The sequence below is a fragment of the Limulus polyphemus genome, unplaced genomic scaffold (assembly GCF_000517525.1).
Source record: "Limulus polyphemus unplaced genomic scaffold, Limulus_polyphemus-2.1.2 Scaffold1122, whole genome shotgun sequence".
Classification (NCBI taxonomy): Eukaryota; Metazoa; Arthropoda; class Merostomata; order Xiphosura; family Limulidae; genus Limulus; species Limulus polyphemus.
Genome location: NW_013666732.1, coordinates 155,762 through 175,661, shown reverse-complemented (window position 1 = coordinate 175,661; position 19,900 = coordinate 155,762). Strand labels below are relative to the sequence as shown.

At 33.6% G+C, this 19,900-nt stretch overlaps 2 protein-coding genes across 2 annotated transcripts; both read left to right on the top strand.

Moving 5' to 3' along the window:
• The first annotated feature begins 1,358 nt into the window (after positions 1-1,358).
• LOC106462235 lies at positions 1,359-10,570 on the top strand. The gene is made up of 3 exons (XM_022389427.1): positions 1,359-1,784; positions 9,095-9,812; positions 10,497-10,570. The coding sequence occupies exons 1-3, from the start codon at positions 1,731-1,733 to the stop codon at positions 10,523-10,525; spliced, it is 801 nt and encodes a 266-aa protein (XP_022245135.1). The 5' UTR covers positions 1,359-1,730; the 3' UTR covers positions 10,526-10,570.
• A 533-nt stretch (positions 10,571-11,103) lies between these two features.
• On the top strand, positions 11,104-19,293 carry LOC106462227 (zinc finger and BTB domain-containing protein 24-like). The gene is made up of 2 exons (XM_013922126.2): positions 11,104-13,971; positions 14,019-19,293. Exon 1 carries the CDS (start codon positions 11,183-11,185, stop codon positions 13,301-13,303), a length of 2,121 nt encoding a protein of 706 aa, XP_013777580.2. The 5' UTR covers positions 11,104-11,182; the 3' UTR covers positions 13,304-13,971; positions 14,019-19,293.
• Positions 19,294-19,900: the final 607 nt, after the last annotated feature.

The window sequence follows — 19,900 nt, the reverse complement described above, 5'->3', positions numbered from 1 at the left end:
TGTAGCTTGCGCTAAAACAAACACAATAAAGCATTGCATTACTTCAATGATTTAGCAGTAGTGAATTTTCATTTTTAATCAAATAATACAAGACTATATATATATATATATTTGCACCAAACATGCTCGCCCTTTCAGCCGTGGGGGCGTTATAATGTGACGGTCAATCCCACTATTTGTTGGTAAAAGAGTAGCCCAAGAGTTGGCGGTGGGTGGTGATGACTAGCTGCCTTCCCTCTAGTCTTACACTGCTAAATTAGGAACGGCTAGCGCAGATAGCCCTCGTGTAGCTTTGCGCGAAATTCAAAACAAAACAAAACAAACGATACTCGTGGTGGTCAGAGCAAAGATAGCCCTTTGTGTAGCTTTGTGCTTAACTACAAACAAACAAACAAACCAGAGTTTAAACTCTTCCATTTAATCTAACATTTGCTTGAAGTTGTTTCGTAATTCCTGAGATATGAACGAACGTTTTGCTTTAATTTTCACAAAATTAGAACTTTAAACAGTCCTGGAGGAACGCTATGATAAAATAAGTAACAAAGACCCGTCACAAAGAGATCATGTCTGACTTTCAATTTGTTAGACGTAATTAACGAACCATCTGCAAATATAATTACATCATAATTATATGAATTAATGTGATATAACACTCATTGTAAGTGATGGCATGGCCAGGTGGTTAGGGCGCTCAACTCACAATCTGCAGATCGAGGGTTCGAATCCCCGTCACACCAAAACATCCTCACCCTGTGTCCGGACTAGGACCGTAGTCCTACTCTCGGAGAAACACCATGCGCAACTACTATTGTAAGTGATTTAAAGTAGTGTAAACACGCTGTTGCCAGAACATTAACTTTAAAAAGTCGGCCTGTCATGCTGTAATTGTATCGAAATGAACACAGGTGTGGCTTAGTCTTTAGTGTGTTCGGATTGTGAATATAGAAAGAAAATGTTCTTTGGGACTGCGGGTTCTTTGTAAGAGCGACGGTCAAATTCTTCTTAGTCAGAAAAAGTATCTCAAGAGTTGGCGGTGGGTGCTATAAATTCTAATACCAACATACATGTCGAGTTTAAATTTTACTATTATAAAATAAAAAAACATTGAAATTCCTTATAATTGGACGTATTCTTATGTATTCTGTTATCATTAGAATATTCTCTGCTAATTTTTAATGATGCTTATATCAGTATATATAAAACAAAAACGTTTTTATTGATATGAAAATTAGTGAAAGACATTAAGCTATTTTTTTCATTAATATTGTAACATGGCCTGAAAAAAATATTAATCTGGTGATTTAATGAATTGATGCTTCAATATTTTTACATTTTTTAATCTTTGATAGTATATCAAGGAAGCGTCAAATCAATTATATAGGCAGGCTTAACATTATGGTAAAGTGCAGAGCCGTATGGCTCTATACAGGTTTTAACTAAAGTGAAATGTCGCATTGCACATTTTGACATTATTTAATACTATTCTAAAGTTATCGTGTACATTGCGTAGCATATATTCTCAACGAAAAATACCTTTAAATTTTATATGAAATTTTAATGTCTTACATTTCTGTATCAATTATGATTAACAAGAATGCAGACACCGGATATGAGATGGGGCAATATATGCAATCTTTTCCGGTTTACAGCGCTTGCGGAAGAAGACATTGTAGCTGTTACGTTCGTCGACATTTTAAATTGTATACTTGTAAAAGGCTTTCAGTTATATTATGGATTCAGGTGATGCCAAAAGCGAGAGTACCATCACAAACTTTAGAAGTCAGGTATCCTTTTTTGTTGAGTTTTTAGCTTAAGTATTAAAGTGGTTTATCCAGGTTACAATCAAAGCAGAAAAACTCAAACTTACACGTAACGATTGTTCTGACGCCATATTTGTCTCGTACTCTCTGTCGCCCTTTGGAAGCCTGCAATCGAGGTGCCCATCAGTTTTCTATTTATACATAATTATATTTATTTACATATGACTTTAGCCTTGTCTAGTTTTGTCTACCAAATGTACTTGAATTTTTCGTCAGATCGATGTTGCTGTTCTTTTAAATTAATTTTATTCTAACTAAGATAGGCTTACTTACGTGACTGAAGAATGAGCTTAGTTGTTATCGTCTTAACGTTATTGTTACAGTTAGAACGAGAAGTGTTACTGTTAGAAACAAAATGGGTGTAGACTGCGAATATGATGTATAATGGGATTAACTGTGAGTGTGAAACTTAGAAATTGAGAGTATTGATGATAATTATTATTTCGAAATTACAGGTTATAAGTTATTTAATAGTTATAAACTTTTTAAAAGATGGTTGGGTGGTTATATAAAAATGATAGTTAAGAAATTGAATCCATATGGATTACAATAACTTAATACTAATTCAAGAGTATAAACTAATTAATTGACAGTTGTTATATGGCACCTGATCAGACAGAAGAGGACAATGAGAAACTGTATAATAAGATTTGGGTTGCTACTACTGAGTGCTAATGATTATGAGAAACCTTAATTTTACATACATTGATTAGGATTGTATGAAGTCAAATTATGATGGGGACAGATTTTTTTGAAGTCATTAAAGATGATTTTTTAAACCAAATGGTCAGAAAGCTAATTAGTGTGATATTTTAGATTTATTGTTAACCATTAATAAGGATATGGTTGCAAAAGTTTAAGTATATGAACACTTGAAGAAGAGTGATCATTGCATTATTAGGTTTGATAATTTGCTACATTTGAGTGGAAAATAAATGAAATTTTAGTTCAGAATTTTCAAAAAGTCAATTTTGAGATCATAAAACAAGATTTATCATTAGTGAATAAGCATAATGAGTTATTAAGTGATGTGGGACAGATTTGAGAAATTAAAAAAACATTACTTTTAATTCAAGCTAGGTCTCCCAAATCAAACCTAATTGGCTTTCTAAAGACATAAAGGAGAAATTCGGTGATAAAAATTTAAAACTGACAGATAAGTTAAAAGATTCACAGAAATATAAGACATCTAGGGATTTGGTTAAAAGGAAATCGGAAAATGCAAAAGGATGTATGAGAACGAACTAGCAGATAATGTTAAAACTAACAAGAAGGTCTTTTTCAAGTATGTTAAAGGTAAGCAAAATAGTAACTCTTAAGTATTTGCTTAATCTTTACATGCACTAAAGTTCAAATGCTTGCAAATAGCGAAGAAAAAATTTCTAAGGAACATTTCAGTCTGCATGCCATTCCAATTAAAGTCACAAGAGAAAAATCTGTTTACAGACTTAATACATTAGTAGCCATTGTTATTTGGCTAAGATCTGTATGGACCTCAGAAAGGTACTTAAATATTAAAATTGAGATTGGACCTTTAAAGGATGCTGATGGCAAGATTTTTGTTGAAGATTGTAAAATGGCTGCATTCTTAAATGTTTGCTAGTGTTTTTACAAGTAAAGATATTAGCAGTATTCCTGACCCTGAGCATTCAATGGGAGATACTGGAATTAAACTGAATCATGTAGATATTAATCACTTGGTTGTAAGATTTAAAGTAGGAAAGCAACAGAACCAGACAAGGTTTTTCCCCTAGGATTATAAAAGAAGTTGGATATTTGAGCTTCTCTCTGTAATATTTCATTAGTGAATAAACAGTAAGCAAGTGCCTGATGATTGGAGAGTCATTGATGTTACTTCTATTTTTAAAGGAGGTGATAGCTGTCAGGAGTGACATTTCAAAAGGGGGGGGGGGTATTGGAGCTCCAGGGTAGAGTGAAGTTATTAACTCGATTATCCAATATAATCAGTTGCCTATGAGCATGTTTCCTCTTTTTTTAGTTTTGGGAATGTGCTTATTTTGAATTAAAATCAAATTTGTCATAATTTTCCCAAATCTTTTCCATATCACCTATTGCTTTTAATGTATTCTTTATACCTTCTGTCAGGCTATTTATTCTATGAAGATTTCTACCAGACTGTTTAAATCCAGTGTTTGTTACTTTGCAAGAAATGTACATTTCCCCAAAGTGACTAGCACTACTCGCATAACTAGTCTTCCTTCTTCAAATGCTGTGAATGTTTAACCTCAAAATAGCACCTGCTTTAACACTGAAGGACGTTGGTGTTGATGTTCTTGCATGATGTGCAATATAACCCATGTGTAGGAGAGGTATTATCTTGAGAGAAAGAGAATAACGAAGGCAGCTGTAAAATGAATTTAATCACTTTCTTGACCACATGCTACATGAAATCTGCAGACATATATATATATATTAAATGATAATGAATACTATAATGATAATATAAGAAGGTAGAAATGCATGTTATATTTACATACCACACTTTCTTCTCTCCCTTACTTTGTGCTTGTCCTCAAGCTGACAATTAATGCTAAGTTGACACCCAATAAACTTTCAATCCAGACCTGGTCAGGAAATATGCTTTTTCTCACCACTGAAAACACACCTAGCATAAACATTGTAACCCTTAAACAAAGAAATAAGGGTTGCAACTGTCATTATAAACCTTATGAATGTCCTTCAACCATGATAAGCTACACATAGTAAAAACGTTTTAACAAAGAATAAAAAAAAACAGTTTATATTACTGCAATTTGAAATCTTGTATACAAACCGCTCTTTAACAAAGGAAGTGATAGTAATGTGTACGAGTTCTTACACAAAGAAATACCATTTAACATAGATGCAAAATCAATTTTACACACAGAAAGAAAACCCGTTAACAATGAGAACCATTAAGTCATTATTTTATATTACAATAAGAATAACATTTATCCCAAAATATTGCAAAACAGTACCAACAAAACAACGCAAAATACAGTGCACGATAAATATCTTTCAAGAAAGACCAAAGTCTATCATCAACAGATATTCTCATTGTAAAATGATAGCTATGCTATCAAAGAAAAAAACTTTAACAATGATTAATACACTATAAAAAGAAAACCTTTTTTCATTGATATATAGTACAGGATTTTCACTTTATTAATCAAAATACCCTATAACGTTGATCATAGATATGATAGTTATATTTAAAAAAATATTTGAACATTGACTTGACAGTTCAAGGCATAATAAAACAGACCTTTCAATAAAAGATGAAATATGCCAATCCAAAGAAATTAATGACAGAACACAAGTTCAAAAGAAACCTTTTCACAGTGATACAATCCACTTTAGCATTATGTTGCATTACATACAATTCCTATTAACTGAACAAAGTTGGGTGATTTGACCAACTTTAGAACTGTGAAACTACACATACTGTAACTCAGAATTTACTATGTGTAACTTCACAAAATTTGGCAAGCTTTAAGTAAACATTACAAGTCTATTGCACATAAAAAAAAACAGATTTTTAATGAAGTATTTTTCCTGAAGATGCGTCTACATTTCTGAAGCCTTTACTGAGTCAATCCGAATGAAAGGTGATTTTCGTCTCAAGAATAAAAATTATTTTATGTACTTTTATCTCACAGTTTCATGTTTTATTTATTTAATCTCTAGAACCTCCTAAATGAATATTAAACAGTTTTTTCTGTAAAACTATTCTGTTTCTTGTTTTCTCCACCCTAACATTAACTGTAGAGAAATCGTCAATGAACAGTAAAATGAAAAGTTTAGAAATATGAAATGAATTAATACCATTTTTTTCTTTGTACTGACTGCATTATTGATCAAAAAATTCCAGGTTACTTATATTAACATTTTTGAGTGTTAACGTTTTTCTCCCATCTGTTTTATTTTAATTTTATGATTTCATTGTTGTAATTTAACTGTTAGGAGAGTAATATTTGTTCAAAGATAATAAATCATAACGGGAACCCGTTAGCTGTATCGATATTTTACATGGCTGTTGAGCTTGTGTAATTTTAGATGTTTTGTTGTATTTTAGTATCTCCCGGTGGGACAGTGGTAAGTCTACAGATTTACATTGCTAAAATCAGGGGTTCGATTCTCCTTGATGGCTTTGCTGTAGAAAACACACACACACACGTATTCTTTTACTTAAGGTTTTTAGGCTGAGATTAAAAAGTTTATAATTTTTACATTTTAGTTACTTTTGTTAATTATATATATATCAATAAATAAAAATGTACATAAAAAGAGTTTTTAGTCCCTCTGCATATCTTAGTTGTTTGCACTTCATTAAAAATATTTTAAATTCTTACCTAAGCTTTGTTGAGTCTCATAAGCTTATGTGCCCATGTAGTTTTCAAATGTGCTTTAAAACACAAAAATATAACAGGCACTGGAACAGAATGTCCCATAACTACTATAATCCTTCAATAAATTGGTTAAAAAAACTACATTAGCTATTCAGAACAGCAAAACTACAATCACACAACAAGACATTTCTGTCAATTGAATACTTTCCATGCCAAATTCAAAAGGACAGTTGTTAGCTTCATATTGAGGAGAACCTGCATTTTCTATTGGTTATAACCATGTCTTTCAGCCATGTAAAGTGGCTTAGCAAACAATCTTGAAATCAGAGAGGGGTAGAGAATGGGCTTCTCTGATTCATTGGACAAATTTATTGATATCTCAGCAAATAAAAAGTTAGAAGGTTCGAATTTTAGATTCTGTCTTATAATTATGTATAGTTTTTATTTCTAATTGGTTGAAAACTGCAGTGTCATATTTTAGAATAATCTGAAGTAGGGAATTCAGAGCTCAGATACGTTATGTGACACATAAGAATGAAATTTGAAATTATTATTAAATTATTCTTTTTGAAATTAAAAACTTAAATTTAGATAACATAAAAATTTGAATTATAAGCTATGTTTTAATGCCAAGTTTATTGGAATATGTCAATAATGAAGTATTTAATTAAATATGGAATGTAACGCTGTATAAGCTCCCAACATGCGCACTTTTAAGAAAATAGTTAATATATACAACTTGAACTTCAACATAATACAAAACATCTAAGCAAAGTAACTATTTATAGGAATGAAACTCACAATCAGTATACTTAAATCCTTTCATAAGACACTGAATTAGGAATCAAGATGAATTTAAAAAAAAAACTATATGTGCGCGTGTATATCAACAAAAACCCTTGAAAGCAAAAATTACAGTAAACCATAGCAAAGCACATGATACTTTTTGCCAATAATTACATTACATTATAATTTGAAGTACAGAATTTTCCCTCGTAACAGGATTGACAAGATGCTATATTCAAAGATACACAAGAAGAGCCCTTTAACAAAGGAACAACCAATCAGTACCCTAAAATAGAATGTACCTATTCTTACATACATACAGAAACAAAAACACCTGTATGTGCATAGTCAGACAAAATAAACATGGACTGAATATAAAAGTGTTAGTGCTAACATATTTTAAAAAGAAAGATAGATGGAGAGACAATTATGATATACAAAATAGACATGGTATTCAATGGAAAGCATAAGGTCCAACTCACCTCAATCCCATCAGCAGGTTTTGGTTTCTTGGTATTTCTGAGGATGGAGTAAGTTTGATGTCGAAATTGTTCAGCCATAAGTTTCGGGAGGTTTTGTGCAGCAAATTCTAAAGTTACAGCTATGTCAACAGTTGGAAGTGTGCTACGTTGTATAGCGAATTTTAGTCCTAGGTTAAGAATTTTATTTTCTGTTATCACTTAGTGGTCTCAAACTGAAGTGCCAAATTTCAAGACAGGACACAAAGACAGCACAAGACTCGTGAAAATACAAAATTCAACCATTGCAAAACACACTATATAAACTGGGTTAAAACTAGAAGCCCGGCATGGCCAGATGGTTCGAATTCCCATCCCACCAAACATGCTCGCCCTTTCAGCCATGGGGGCATTATAACGTGACGGTCAATCCTACTATTCGTTGTTAAAAAACTTAGTGGTGATGACTAGCTGCCTTCCCTCTAGTCTTACACTGCTAAATTAGGGACGGCTAGCATAGATAGCCCTCGTGTAGCTTTGTGTGAAATTCAAAAACAAATAAAACTAAAATCATCAACACATACACATTTTGGAAAACAAAAAAATGAATAAAGAACCTTTCTACGTTAACACAATAAATCCTTCACTAAACAGAGAATTGAGATTAGAGGTCTGCAACTCATGCAGTTTTTCCACCAATCAGATCCAGGGATAAATAAACCAAGCAGAACATGTCCTCCACAATCCACCAGGATACTATAAAGACCTGCAACATCTTACACAAACTGACCTGAAGATGAAAGACTTTCAAAACGTCCTTCTCAACACTAGTATAATATTGTTTTGAATTGCCATGTCCAAACTCCGGAATGAAATTGAAACGTATGATTTTCATCATGCCTCTGGTGAAATTTAGTTCCCATGGGACAAATATTTTAAAAAAATATGATGAATTTAAATGTTTGTGTAAAATTTTACAATAACAGCACCTTTTGTAACATAGTTGTAACAAACTTTCAGCTATCAAGGTTTTTGATTTCATGTTGATAAATATGTAGTACATGTGATGTGATTGATAGTGGTCATATATGTAGCTACAAGTTTTATTAGCCTTGTTGGGGATTTGTTTCACAATATATATATATATATATATATATATTCACTATTGGTTTGTGGTAAGATTTATAGCAAGAGATTTTTACTGTTTTAATAAAAGTATGATAAATGTAACATTTCTCTGTATATCTATAATGGAAGGTAGATTTTGTGAATTTTTCTTTGCATGCATATGCAAACTTAACCTTTTGTATATTATGTTCTACTTGAATGTGTGTGATGAAAAGAATTCTGGTGCATCAGTACAAATAATAAAGATTTTATGTTTATGTAATATGCTTTAGAGGCAACTGTAAATTACTCGTACGTTGTATGGCCTGAAGTTAATGTCATTTATACCTGTTTATACATATAGAAAGTTCTGGAATTGATGTCATACTGCAATGTTAACAACAGTCCAATTTGCACAAGGCTCCTCAAGTGATATTACCATTACTTGTTTGTTGTTTTGTTTTTTTTTGCATGTGTGGGCAGTTGATTTATATGCTAGACTTGTAAACTTGAGTTACATGTAGATTTCGTAAGTGATTCGTATAAGTCCATTAGTTTTCCTGATGTTTTCCAGCTGAGTACTGTTGCAGACAGTTTTCTCAAGTTGGCCCCAGATCAACAGTCTGAAGCTGTGAAACTTATCCAAGGTCTTCAGTCAGTTCTAGTTAACCACCTACCCATTAATGTCGATCCCCAAGACACTTACATGCTGGAAAGAAACCAGCAAATCGCCACTTTCCTCTTTCACAATTTAAACAATACTCTTGGAGAAGGTTCTGATAGTGATGTTTTTAATCAAGAAGAAAAGCCCAATATTAGAAGTTCTAAAGAAATGTGCATTCAACCATCTCCCGTTCCTTCACACTTCGTTACTGAGCAACGTGATTTCGTGAATGCAAGCAGAAGAAGCACAAGTAATATACGTGATGAACATTTGAATATTACCGCTCAAAGTTTTAAACCTCCAGAACATGCAGAAAAACATGATACTGCATACTCGTCCACTCAGGTAGAAAACCTAAGTGTCTTACAGTTTGACTCGCAGGCTAACAATTGTCTTATGACAAAGAACTTGGAAGTATCTGAAGCACAGACACAAATCCTTAGCCAAAATGCATCAGTCAGCTACAAAAGTATGGATGCTGAATCCATAAAATCATCGCAGACAAAAAATATGCCTACATTCTCTGTTTGTGACATTGGTCCTACTGATGCGGAATACAGTAACTGTGATGTGAGAGCATCATCTCTATTCCAAAATTCATGCAACATGTCAACCCAATCCTCACACAGTAAGTAATAAGTAATGAAGAGTTTTGTAAAAGTTTTTTTTGTTTTTTTTTTTTCATTGAAGCTGATACCTTCAAAAGGAGTGGTGGTGTTGAATTATTTTGATACAGTCCAGGTTTTGGATTGACAGTAATTAAACTTTCTAAAATTTCTAATTGCATCATAACATCAACAGTACCACTCCTCTTAAAAGTGTAAGCTTTAAATTAGAAATTTCAATTTTCTTTTTTTTAATTATTATTATAGATGTATTTTGATTGTAGAGTTATGATTTCACAAGAAAACCATAAGATATACACCAAGTACCAAGTATGCTGATGAAAAGTTAACTGTTAATATTTTTTATACATGATTTCAACTGTCATGGTTTTTCCTAGTCTGCTGAGGAAATAATATCATTGAGAAATCAGATATGCAAAATGCATAAAGTATGAACTACTGTAAATTTAAAAATTCTTTATACCTTTGTTTGTAGTTTGTTTACGAGCTGATCCTCAGTGAATATGAGGGTGTTGAACACCAGAACATTTTGTGGCCTGAGCTGTATTACGAGTGTTTGTAGATCCTATTATGTATTTTTCTATTCTTCAGGTACTCCAAAGGTTAGTCTTACAAGAGGTGATGAAGAGCCAAGAATACTTGCAAGACCTTCTTATGAGTCTGACAGCGCCCTTTTTTCATTACAGAGTGGAAAAAATTCTCCCGAACAAACTGACTGTGTGACTGCAAAAACAGAGGTTACGGGTAAATTACCTGAAAAAACACAAACATCCGCTAATAGAATAAAGGAACCCAAAACAAATATAAATGGTGAAGCGTCTCCAAAAATAACGAAAGGCAAACAAAAAAAGACAAGAACTAGGTTAAAGATAAACATTCCAGAAAGTTTTGAAAGTGAACAAAAGCTTAATAGTACAAAAGAAAAAACTATATCATCAGTCTCTAGTAGAGGCAGACCTGTTAAACAGAAATTATACTTCACTGACGAATTATATTCAGATGAGGAAAAGGACACTGTAGGCCGTTTAACTGCTGAGAAAAATGCTTGGAAATTTACAAAGTTTCCCGGAGTACTTAATAAGCACAAATCAGTGAAGCAGAAATGTTGTAAAAAGAACGTAATATTTTCAGAGAAGAAACTAATGGTGTCCTGCAGATTTTGTAAACAGAGTTTTGGAAGTCTTGAAAGTTTGAAACTTCATAATTGCAAACCTTATTCTGTCCCAGAAGGTAATGGAGTTTTGAAGTGTGAGTTTTGTGGGCTTCAGTTTTCTCATCAACAACATCTTCAGAAACACATGCAAGGTCATCAACGTAACAATTGTAGAATTTGTAACGCTCAGTTTCGAAAAAAAAAATTCTGTGTAAACACATGAAAACTGCTCATAAAATTGTTGAGCCAGAGAAACTTTATGAATGTCCATTTTGTGAACGCCATTTCTTTAAACGACCTTCGCTTCTTTCACATTTAAAAGAGCATGCAAACGGAAAGATAGTTTGTAAAAAATGTGGGGAAATGTGTGACAATGAAGAAGCTTATAGCTGGCACATGGAAAAACATTTAGAAGAATACGAATTTCATTGTACACAGTGCAATGAAAGCTTTGCAAGACGTCAACAGTATGAGAAACATATGATGGGTCATGAGAAACATGGTTGTACTATCTGTGGAAGTAACTTCTCCACAAAGAAAGACCTTATGAAGCATCGTCAGGTTGTACATGATATTCATGTGAAAGAGGAAAAAAAACATCTTTGTACAACTTGTAATAAAAAATTTCATAGGCCGACTCTACTCAAAATACATCAGCGAGTCCACACGGGTGAAAAGCCTAACAAGTGTTCAGAATGTGACAAAAACTTCCGCACATCTAAGGCACTATCAATCCACATGAAGACTGCTAGTCACTTAAAAATTGCTGGTAAAATTGATGTAGAAAAAGTCCAGTTAGAAAAACCATACCTATGTGCTCAGTGTGGAGCAAAGTTTTGTGCCAGACAAGGACTGCAACGGCATATGCAGCAGCTACATTGTGATCTTAGACCTTTTGAATGTCCATATTGTGACTATAAATGTAAATGTAAAACTAACTTGAAACGACATATAGAATTCCATACAGATAAAAGGAGATTTGTTTGTGAAGTTTGTGGAGCTGCTTTTCATGCATTTGCAACTTTAAAAGAGCACAATGCATATGTTCATTCTGATGCCAGAGACTATGTATGTGAACAGTGTGGAAAGGGATTTAAAGGCAGGAGTGGTTTAAAAAGACATATGAGAATTCACAGTGATGCCAGACCATACCTTTGCTACTGTGGTCAGTCGTACAAACGAATGTCACATCTGAAGAGACATATGGTTTCTTCTCATCACATGCAATTCAAAAGCAAGCGTGTTAAAAAAATAAATTCTGATGATTGTTCAGATGGAGAAACCAACTTCAGTTCACAGGAGTTGTCTGAACTCACAGGAATTTCAGAAGGGGACATAAATGAAACTTCTTATGATAGTTTAACTGTGGTTTTGACAAACACTGATGGATTGGCTCTAACACAACTTCCCTGGGGACCAGATGATTACATTCTTCTCAAAGTACCAACTACTCAGGAAGATAATGAAGCATCTCCTTCAGTATCAGATGCTCATTCCAAGAATGGAACCTCTACTTTAAAACACTTCTCAACAGTCTTGACAACTCCTCTGGTATCCTTATTACAGAACCAAGGACAAACAACTGGTACATTGACTGCATCTGGTGGGGATTTGACTAGGCCAGAGGAATCTACTCTTTCTCCCACCTGCTTTCAATCTTCAATTGTGCAAGCCTTACCACAACATCCTTCTTCACCTTTGCCTTCTAACCCAGAGTCACATTTTGTACCTCCTTCAGAATATTCATTAATATCAAACCACTCTCTTCCGGATACAAGCTCTTTAGTTACTCTTTCAGCTGTTCCAGATGACGTGTCTCTTAATTCTCTGACAGGTTTTACATTTAACCATTCAACTCCTAATATTTCTGCTTCAAAAGTTCTTGACCATTCTTTACTTCCTCCTCTTTCCCAGGAAGTTGGAAAAATACAAAATTTCTCTTTGTATGAGAAACTAGAATCTGGATTGATGACTCATCGTCCATTATCTGACTTACCTCAACGCCTCCTGTCTGTTAGCTCACGCCAAGATTCGGTTACTGTAGAAAACACAACAACAGTGTGGACAACTCTCCCAGATCAAACTACTTCTGACACAACCCCAGTATTAGACGTTGACCAGTGTAAAAGCAGTACAGTTGATTCTGATCTTCTCAAACTTTGTAACTTTCCGCCTACCTCATCTTCTCATCTTCCCCAAGTGGCCACTAGTCTTTTCACTTGTACTGTACCTTCAATTCCAGAGCATCAGATTAGTCCAGAATTGTCACCACAGCAGGATATTGCCAGTTTTGCTTCACAGCTTGACACTGGAGGAGTTGAACAGTTTGTCTCTATATAGAACTACTGGTATTTGTATTGTCCATTACATAATTGATTGGAAGGTCAAACAAAATAGTGGAATTTATATCTTCATATTTATTGTTTTATTTTTTATTCTTTTGAGCAAACTAAATTGTGAAACTGTGCATAGCTGTTAGAAGTAGCATCACAATATTGTTAAATTGCTTCTTTTCATAGCACATTGAAAGAGGATGGTTTCGTGTTTGAGACTGGTTTGTTTAACTTCTTTCTTAAGGTCAAAGAAGGCTAATTGCACCTACCTGTTCTAAGATAATAGCAGCAAATGATACTTAAATTAATGCTACAATTTATGGAAATTGAAAATTTTCAGTAAATTTTGATTCCTGATCTGCACAAGGTTAAAAAAGTTGTAGCACAAAAGAAGATGGTTTGGATTACTGTTTTTAATATATATATAAACTTGATATGTTGCCAGTGCCCTTTAGTTTATAATCATGTGATTTTTTTTCCTACCTTAACAAATTTCTCAGTGGTTTTTTTCCTATGAAAGATACTGGTGGTATGGTTTAACCATAGACATGCCTATCACATTTCATTATGTTTTACTCTGTTAGTGAATGAAGATTTTAAAGCTTTAAATTTTTGTTTTACCTAGAACCCCACCTAATGAAAATGTGTACTGCAGTGGTTTAGCCATCCCACAAGGTAGCACATTTTATTTACAATTCACTTAGTACCAAAGTTAATACAAGGTAGCACATGTTACTTACAATTCACTTAGTACCAAAGTTAATACAAGGTAGCACATGTTACTTACAATTCACTTAGTACCAAAGTTAATACAAGGTAGCACATGTTACTTACAATTCACTTAATACCAAAGCTGATGTGTAATTATGACTGCTTTAACAACTGGAATTCTAGGTTGTTTTATAATTTTAATTCATTTGTACATTTCTTATTCTTCTGTCTTAAGTATTTAGTTGTTGTTTTTCAATAAGTGTTAATTACAGTTAACTTATATCTATTACTGGTACCTTTCTAAAGTTCCTGTTCATAATCATTTAAGTTGAGCTACATTTTGTCCTCCAAATGAAATGTTTCTTTATCTGGCAAACTTATACTTGAAGTCTTTGAGACCTGTTTATGTTGTGAGTATGATATCTCAGCTCTGCTCATATTCTAGTGTACTTTAATCCATAGATCTTTGTTCCATTCCTGTTTATTTCAGTAACAACGCTATCCTTGTTTGAGTTCTCAACATTCTTTACCTTCTTCTAGGCTTCATCATTCTGACTTGTCAGATTTTGATAAATTCAATGTTTGAGGATTTACTTGGCTCTTAAGCAGTATACTGGAGAAGCTTGTCGAGTGTTCTTTTCTGGCTGTGGTTTATTCTATATTCTGTAACCAACAAAGATAGGGGTTTCATCAGACAATATCAACTATTTCAGTTTTTTTTTCTAGTTGCTTTTTTTATCTTTTACTTTACCCAGGTTTTTTTTTCCCTTTCTCAGAGAGTGGTTATTGAAGTTTGATTAAAAATTCATATATGCAACCCTGTTAACATTTCCAAAACTATCATAAAAGAACTCTGCCCCAAAAATAACTAAATTCTTCATTCTGGATGATTAACTGTTCATTGGTCAAACCTTCTACAAGATTCATCAACATGGACACTATAACAAACAAGTTATCAATTAGAATAACATGAAATGTAAGGAAACACATATTTTTAGAAGAAGTTTTAACTAAATTGGCTAAACATAACTATCTTTCAACACCTCTATTACTTTTTCTATTAGTTATGCTAAATGTGCGACAGAGTTATATCTTAATACTCTTCTATCCTCAGACATAATACATTATTCATTAAATACATTGTTAGACTAGAGAGAGATAGCAATAATTACGTACATAGAGTTTTTGTGATTAATGTTTTCAATATTCTTGAAGTACAGCCATATTTAGGCAGCATGTCTCCTAGCAACTGTGGACTAAAGATTATTTCTCTTCTGGACCAAGAAACATGACGTTTTATACACATTTTCTTGTGTTCATCTGATTTCTCAACAAGTACTGTAGAGCTATTTTGCAAGTAGTTCTGTTACTAAATTGGTACATATGTGACCTTTTCTACTAAACCAAAACCATAACTATTTGTTAATTGGTTGATATGACAAGTTATTTAACATTGATCTTTTCACATATACTCCTCCACTTGTTGCTTCCCATCAAAGTTTTACTCCTTATTTTTTATAAGGTTACTTCCATTAATTTGATGTGTGATATAAACTTTTCTCTACTGTGATTCTGTCTGCTTTGTGCTGATAAGAAGAACCGCTAGCTTCCAAGTCTCATATTACAGCTTGGAATGCATTTTCAATCAACTCGTGTATTTTACTTTGCATCTTTCCCATCCTTAATTAGTCTTCTGTTCTTTGTTAAGTTTCTACTATGTTTCTGCCACTGTGTGTGTTCTTTCTCATCTTGTATGTGTGTGTGACCACATATAAAAGTTTAATTTTCAAAAACTTTAAGCAGTCATAATTTTAGCAAATGCTTCATGACCATATTCTAATTCTAGGTGGTCTTGGAGATCACCTTCAGTTGTACTAGTGCTGTTGGAACAAGGTCTGTAACTTCAGAAAGAGGGACACTTCACCATTTGTGGCTCCTTGAGATCTAGCTGATTTCATTATGTTGGCTATTGCTGTGTCTTAGATGTAGCGATGGAATGGTCAGACCTAACACCATCACATTTGTGGTTCCTTGAGATCCAGCTGATTCATTATGTTAGCTACTGCTGTGTCTTAGATGAAGGAATGAAATGGAATGGTCAGACCTAACCCCATCATTGATTCTATTCCTATGTTTTCATGGTTTTCATAGTAATATGTGAATCATGACTTGTTACAGATCCTTCCCATCTCAGCCATTAGTTCCTAGTGTCCTGCTTCAGTATTGAAAGTGCTTAAGATCTTGTCTGTTTCTTTCAGGTGAGTCTGCAGATGCATAGATGTGGGAAGGTATTTAATATTGGGGGTCAGATTTGAAAATTATCATCCTCATACAAAAACTTTCATGTTTTACATAGATGTTTCACAAGTATCAATACAAAATAATGTTTACAAACTGTATATATATTCAATGCTGTGTCACTTTGTTTTTGTTCATAAAAGTGTCATTATACATACGAGATCTGTTAAACATGATCTTTTATATGATGTCAAAACTTTATTCTACTACATCACAATATTACAAAGCTTAATTAATAATTCACAAAATTTAAAATGTTCAGGCACAAACTGTCAGTTTTTTGGCTTAAATATATACAGTAGCATAGAGCGATTGAGGCATTGTTGGGGCATAATACTCTTCAGATTTATCTTAACACACCTAAATGTAAAGTTCTCTCTGCTGTTGAGGTTATTACTGGTGCTGTTAATTACAGACAAAGAAGTTTATCCACCTCGCATAACAACTTCTTGCAAACAGGCTGAGCATCAAAGGCATCACAAGTATGGATTCTGGTAGCTGTGAAGAAGTATTATGCAGAATCAGGCCAGTATGCAGAATATTTGAAAGGGTGGAGGGGGGTCTAATTTGTGAGATCAAATGCCAATGCATATTGTGCAAAGTACAATCAGCATGCAAAGCTTGTTAATGCTACAGAGGTCTGGGGATATGTGATTATGTAGAAAATGATAAGTACCATAAGCAGCTTCTCTATAAATATATAAGCATAATGTTTTATATCACAAAAATAGGGGTTCAGCCAAACCCTCTTGAACCCCTTCTGCATACGTATCTAATATTTTGTATGAAAGGATATATTAAGATTTACTATATATCAAGTCTTGCTATGAGAGTCATTTATTTAATACATACCAATAAATATTATTAATAAATGTGCAGGTTCTATATAAGTCACTCTAAATAGTGAAAATGTGAAATGCATATAATTATATTATATATAAATATTAAATTGGTCATGACCCCCATGGTTCTGATGCCTAAGATATGATCATTTTGGAAATTTACTTAAATCATTATGGAAATGCAACCAATATATTACATTGCCATATCTGGATGATTAATTTCTCTATTCACAATCATCACTGGAAGTGTAACTGGTAGTTTGTTTTATGTTACATTAAAATTGCTTTTATCAACCAAAGAAATTGTCAGTTGGTACCAGTACTCTGTCTCATCAAGATAAGTTGACAAACTCATTGAAAAATTGGCTAGAACTTCCTGGCTTAGCTTTCAGGATAGAGGTCTTTATGAGTTAGCGAATGAAGTTGGTTTCTTTCATTCTCCTGTTACTCCATACTCTCTTGATGACAGAAATTGCTGGTGCCCAGGGACAAGAACCTTTTGTGGTATCTTCACTGAATCAGCTTTTTCCAGCATTGTAATCATACATTGGGTCAATAGGAATCACATCATTACCAGAAGAACCATAACCATCACCAGAAGAATCATAGCCATAACCATCAACAGAGAATCATAGCCATAACCATCAACAGAGAATCATAGCCATAACCATCAACAGAGAATCATAGCCATAACCATCAACAGAGAATCATAGTCATACCCATTACCAGAAGAATCATATTCATACCCATTACCAGAAGAATCATAGCCATAACCATCAACAGAGAATCATAGTCATAACCATCAACAGAGAATCATAGTCATAACCATCAACAGAGAATCATAGTCATAACCATCAACAGAGAATCATAGTCATAACCATAACAGAGAATCATAGTCATAACCATCAACAGAGAATCATAGTCATAACCATAACAGAGAATCATAGTCATAACCATCAACAGAGAAGCATAGCCATACCCATTACCAGAGAAGCATAGCCATACCCATTACCAGAGAAGCATAGCCATACCCATTACCAGAAGAATCATAGCCATAACCATCACCAGAAGAATCATAGCCATAACCATCAACAGAGAATAATAGTCATAACCATCACCAAAGGAATCACAGCCATAACCATAACAGAGAAGCATAGTCATACCTATTACCAGAAGAATCATAGACATAACCATCAACAAAAAATCATAGCCATAACCATCACCAGAAGAATCATAGCCATAACTCCTCATATCTTCACAGATCCATTACTAACAGAATGAGAGCTGTGGTAAAGAACAATTACTATTGATTGGTGTCGTTTCAACTATTGGACGTGTGAAGCATTTCTCACTCGGAGATTATGAACCAAGTATTCTTGATTATTTTGAACAAATTTCATGATGTTCACAGTTTTCTTAATGGTTATTTTGTTATCCTTACTCTTCTAGATTGGACTCATAAGTGAAGCTGTATATTAAGTAATACCTTTACATTAATCAATTTTCATCTGACAGGGTTCTAGAGGAATTCAAGTGTCAGTTTTTCTGTCTTTCTCGTGATGGTGCACTTTCCCTTAGTTTCATCTTCTTCGCAAATTGTTTTCCTGCTGTGAATGACTGTTGTATGAGTTTCTGCTTATTATTCAAGACAATCATTTTGAATGAATAGATGTCATTTCCTGACAGACTATCTGAATGAGTGGAAGGCCTTCCATTACTAATTTTGGCCAAAACTGCTGCAGTACAGTTTCATGTGGGATATTAAATCTCTATTCTTAGGGTGTAGAAACCTTAGCTGGCAAAGCGTGACATTTATTAGAAGTATACGTGTGATATTACATCAAAGTAAATTTGCTAATAATTTGAATCACATGATTTTTTGCTGTAAACCCGCTAATAATTTGAATCACATGATTTTTTGCTGTAAACCCGCTAATAATTTGAATCACATGATTTTTTGCTAGTCCAGTATGGGTTTCCAGTAAGAAGAGAATATTATAGCCCTTCAACAATACCTTGTTTATTGTATGCTGCTGCTGACAAAGCTGTTCAGTCAATATCAGAGCTCGTCAGAACTGTGTCGTGTAGTTTTCTTGACCAGGCATAGCATTCAAAAGTACTGTAAGAGTGATTCTTGAGCATGATGGAAAACGCATGCATTAATATGATGTTATCCAGCTTCACCATGTTGTAGTTTACTGTATGCTCACTAGGAATGGATTTAACAAGTAAATTGACAGAACGTCAGAGATGTACAAAGGGTTAAGCGCTAATAAGTGTATTGGAGGGAGGTTTTTTTTTCTCATCTAGATCGAGGGTGATGAAATATAAATGTATCATAAAATTATAATTTGTGCAGTCTGTTTATAATTCTTCTTCGTAAATGTTACTCCAGAGAAAATATTGAGGAATGATTAGCAAAAACATGGGATTAGTTGTTTGAGTCTCATTTGCAAATGATTGTTCTGATGCGAAATAACATCAACAACGGCCCGGCATGGTCAGGTGGTTAAGGCACTCGACTCGCAATCTGAGGGTCGCGGGTTTGAATCCCCGTCACACCTCAAAAAAGTCGAACACTCAAGCAGAAATGAATTTTCTCTGTTTATCATGAGCATCAACAAACATAGACTTTCATAAAAACGGTTGGGCAAAAATCAAATGAGTAAATTCCCTAACTCGCAAAGTATGTCGTAGTCATCCCTCTTCCACAATAATTTTTTCTATATTGTGACATTTTTACCATCTTTAAC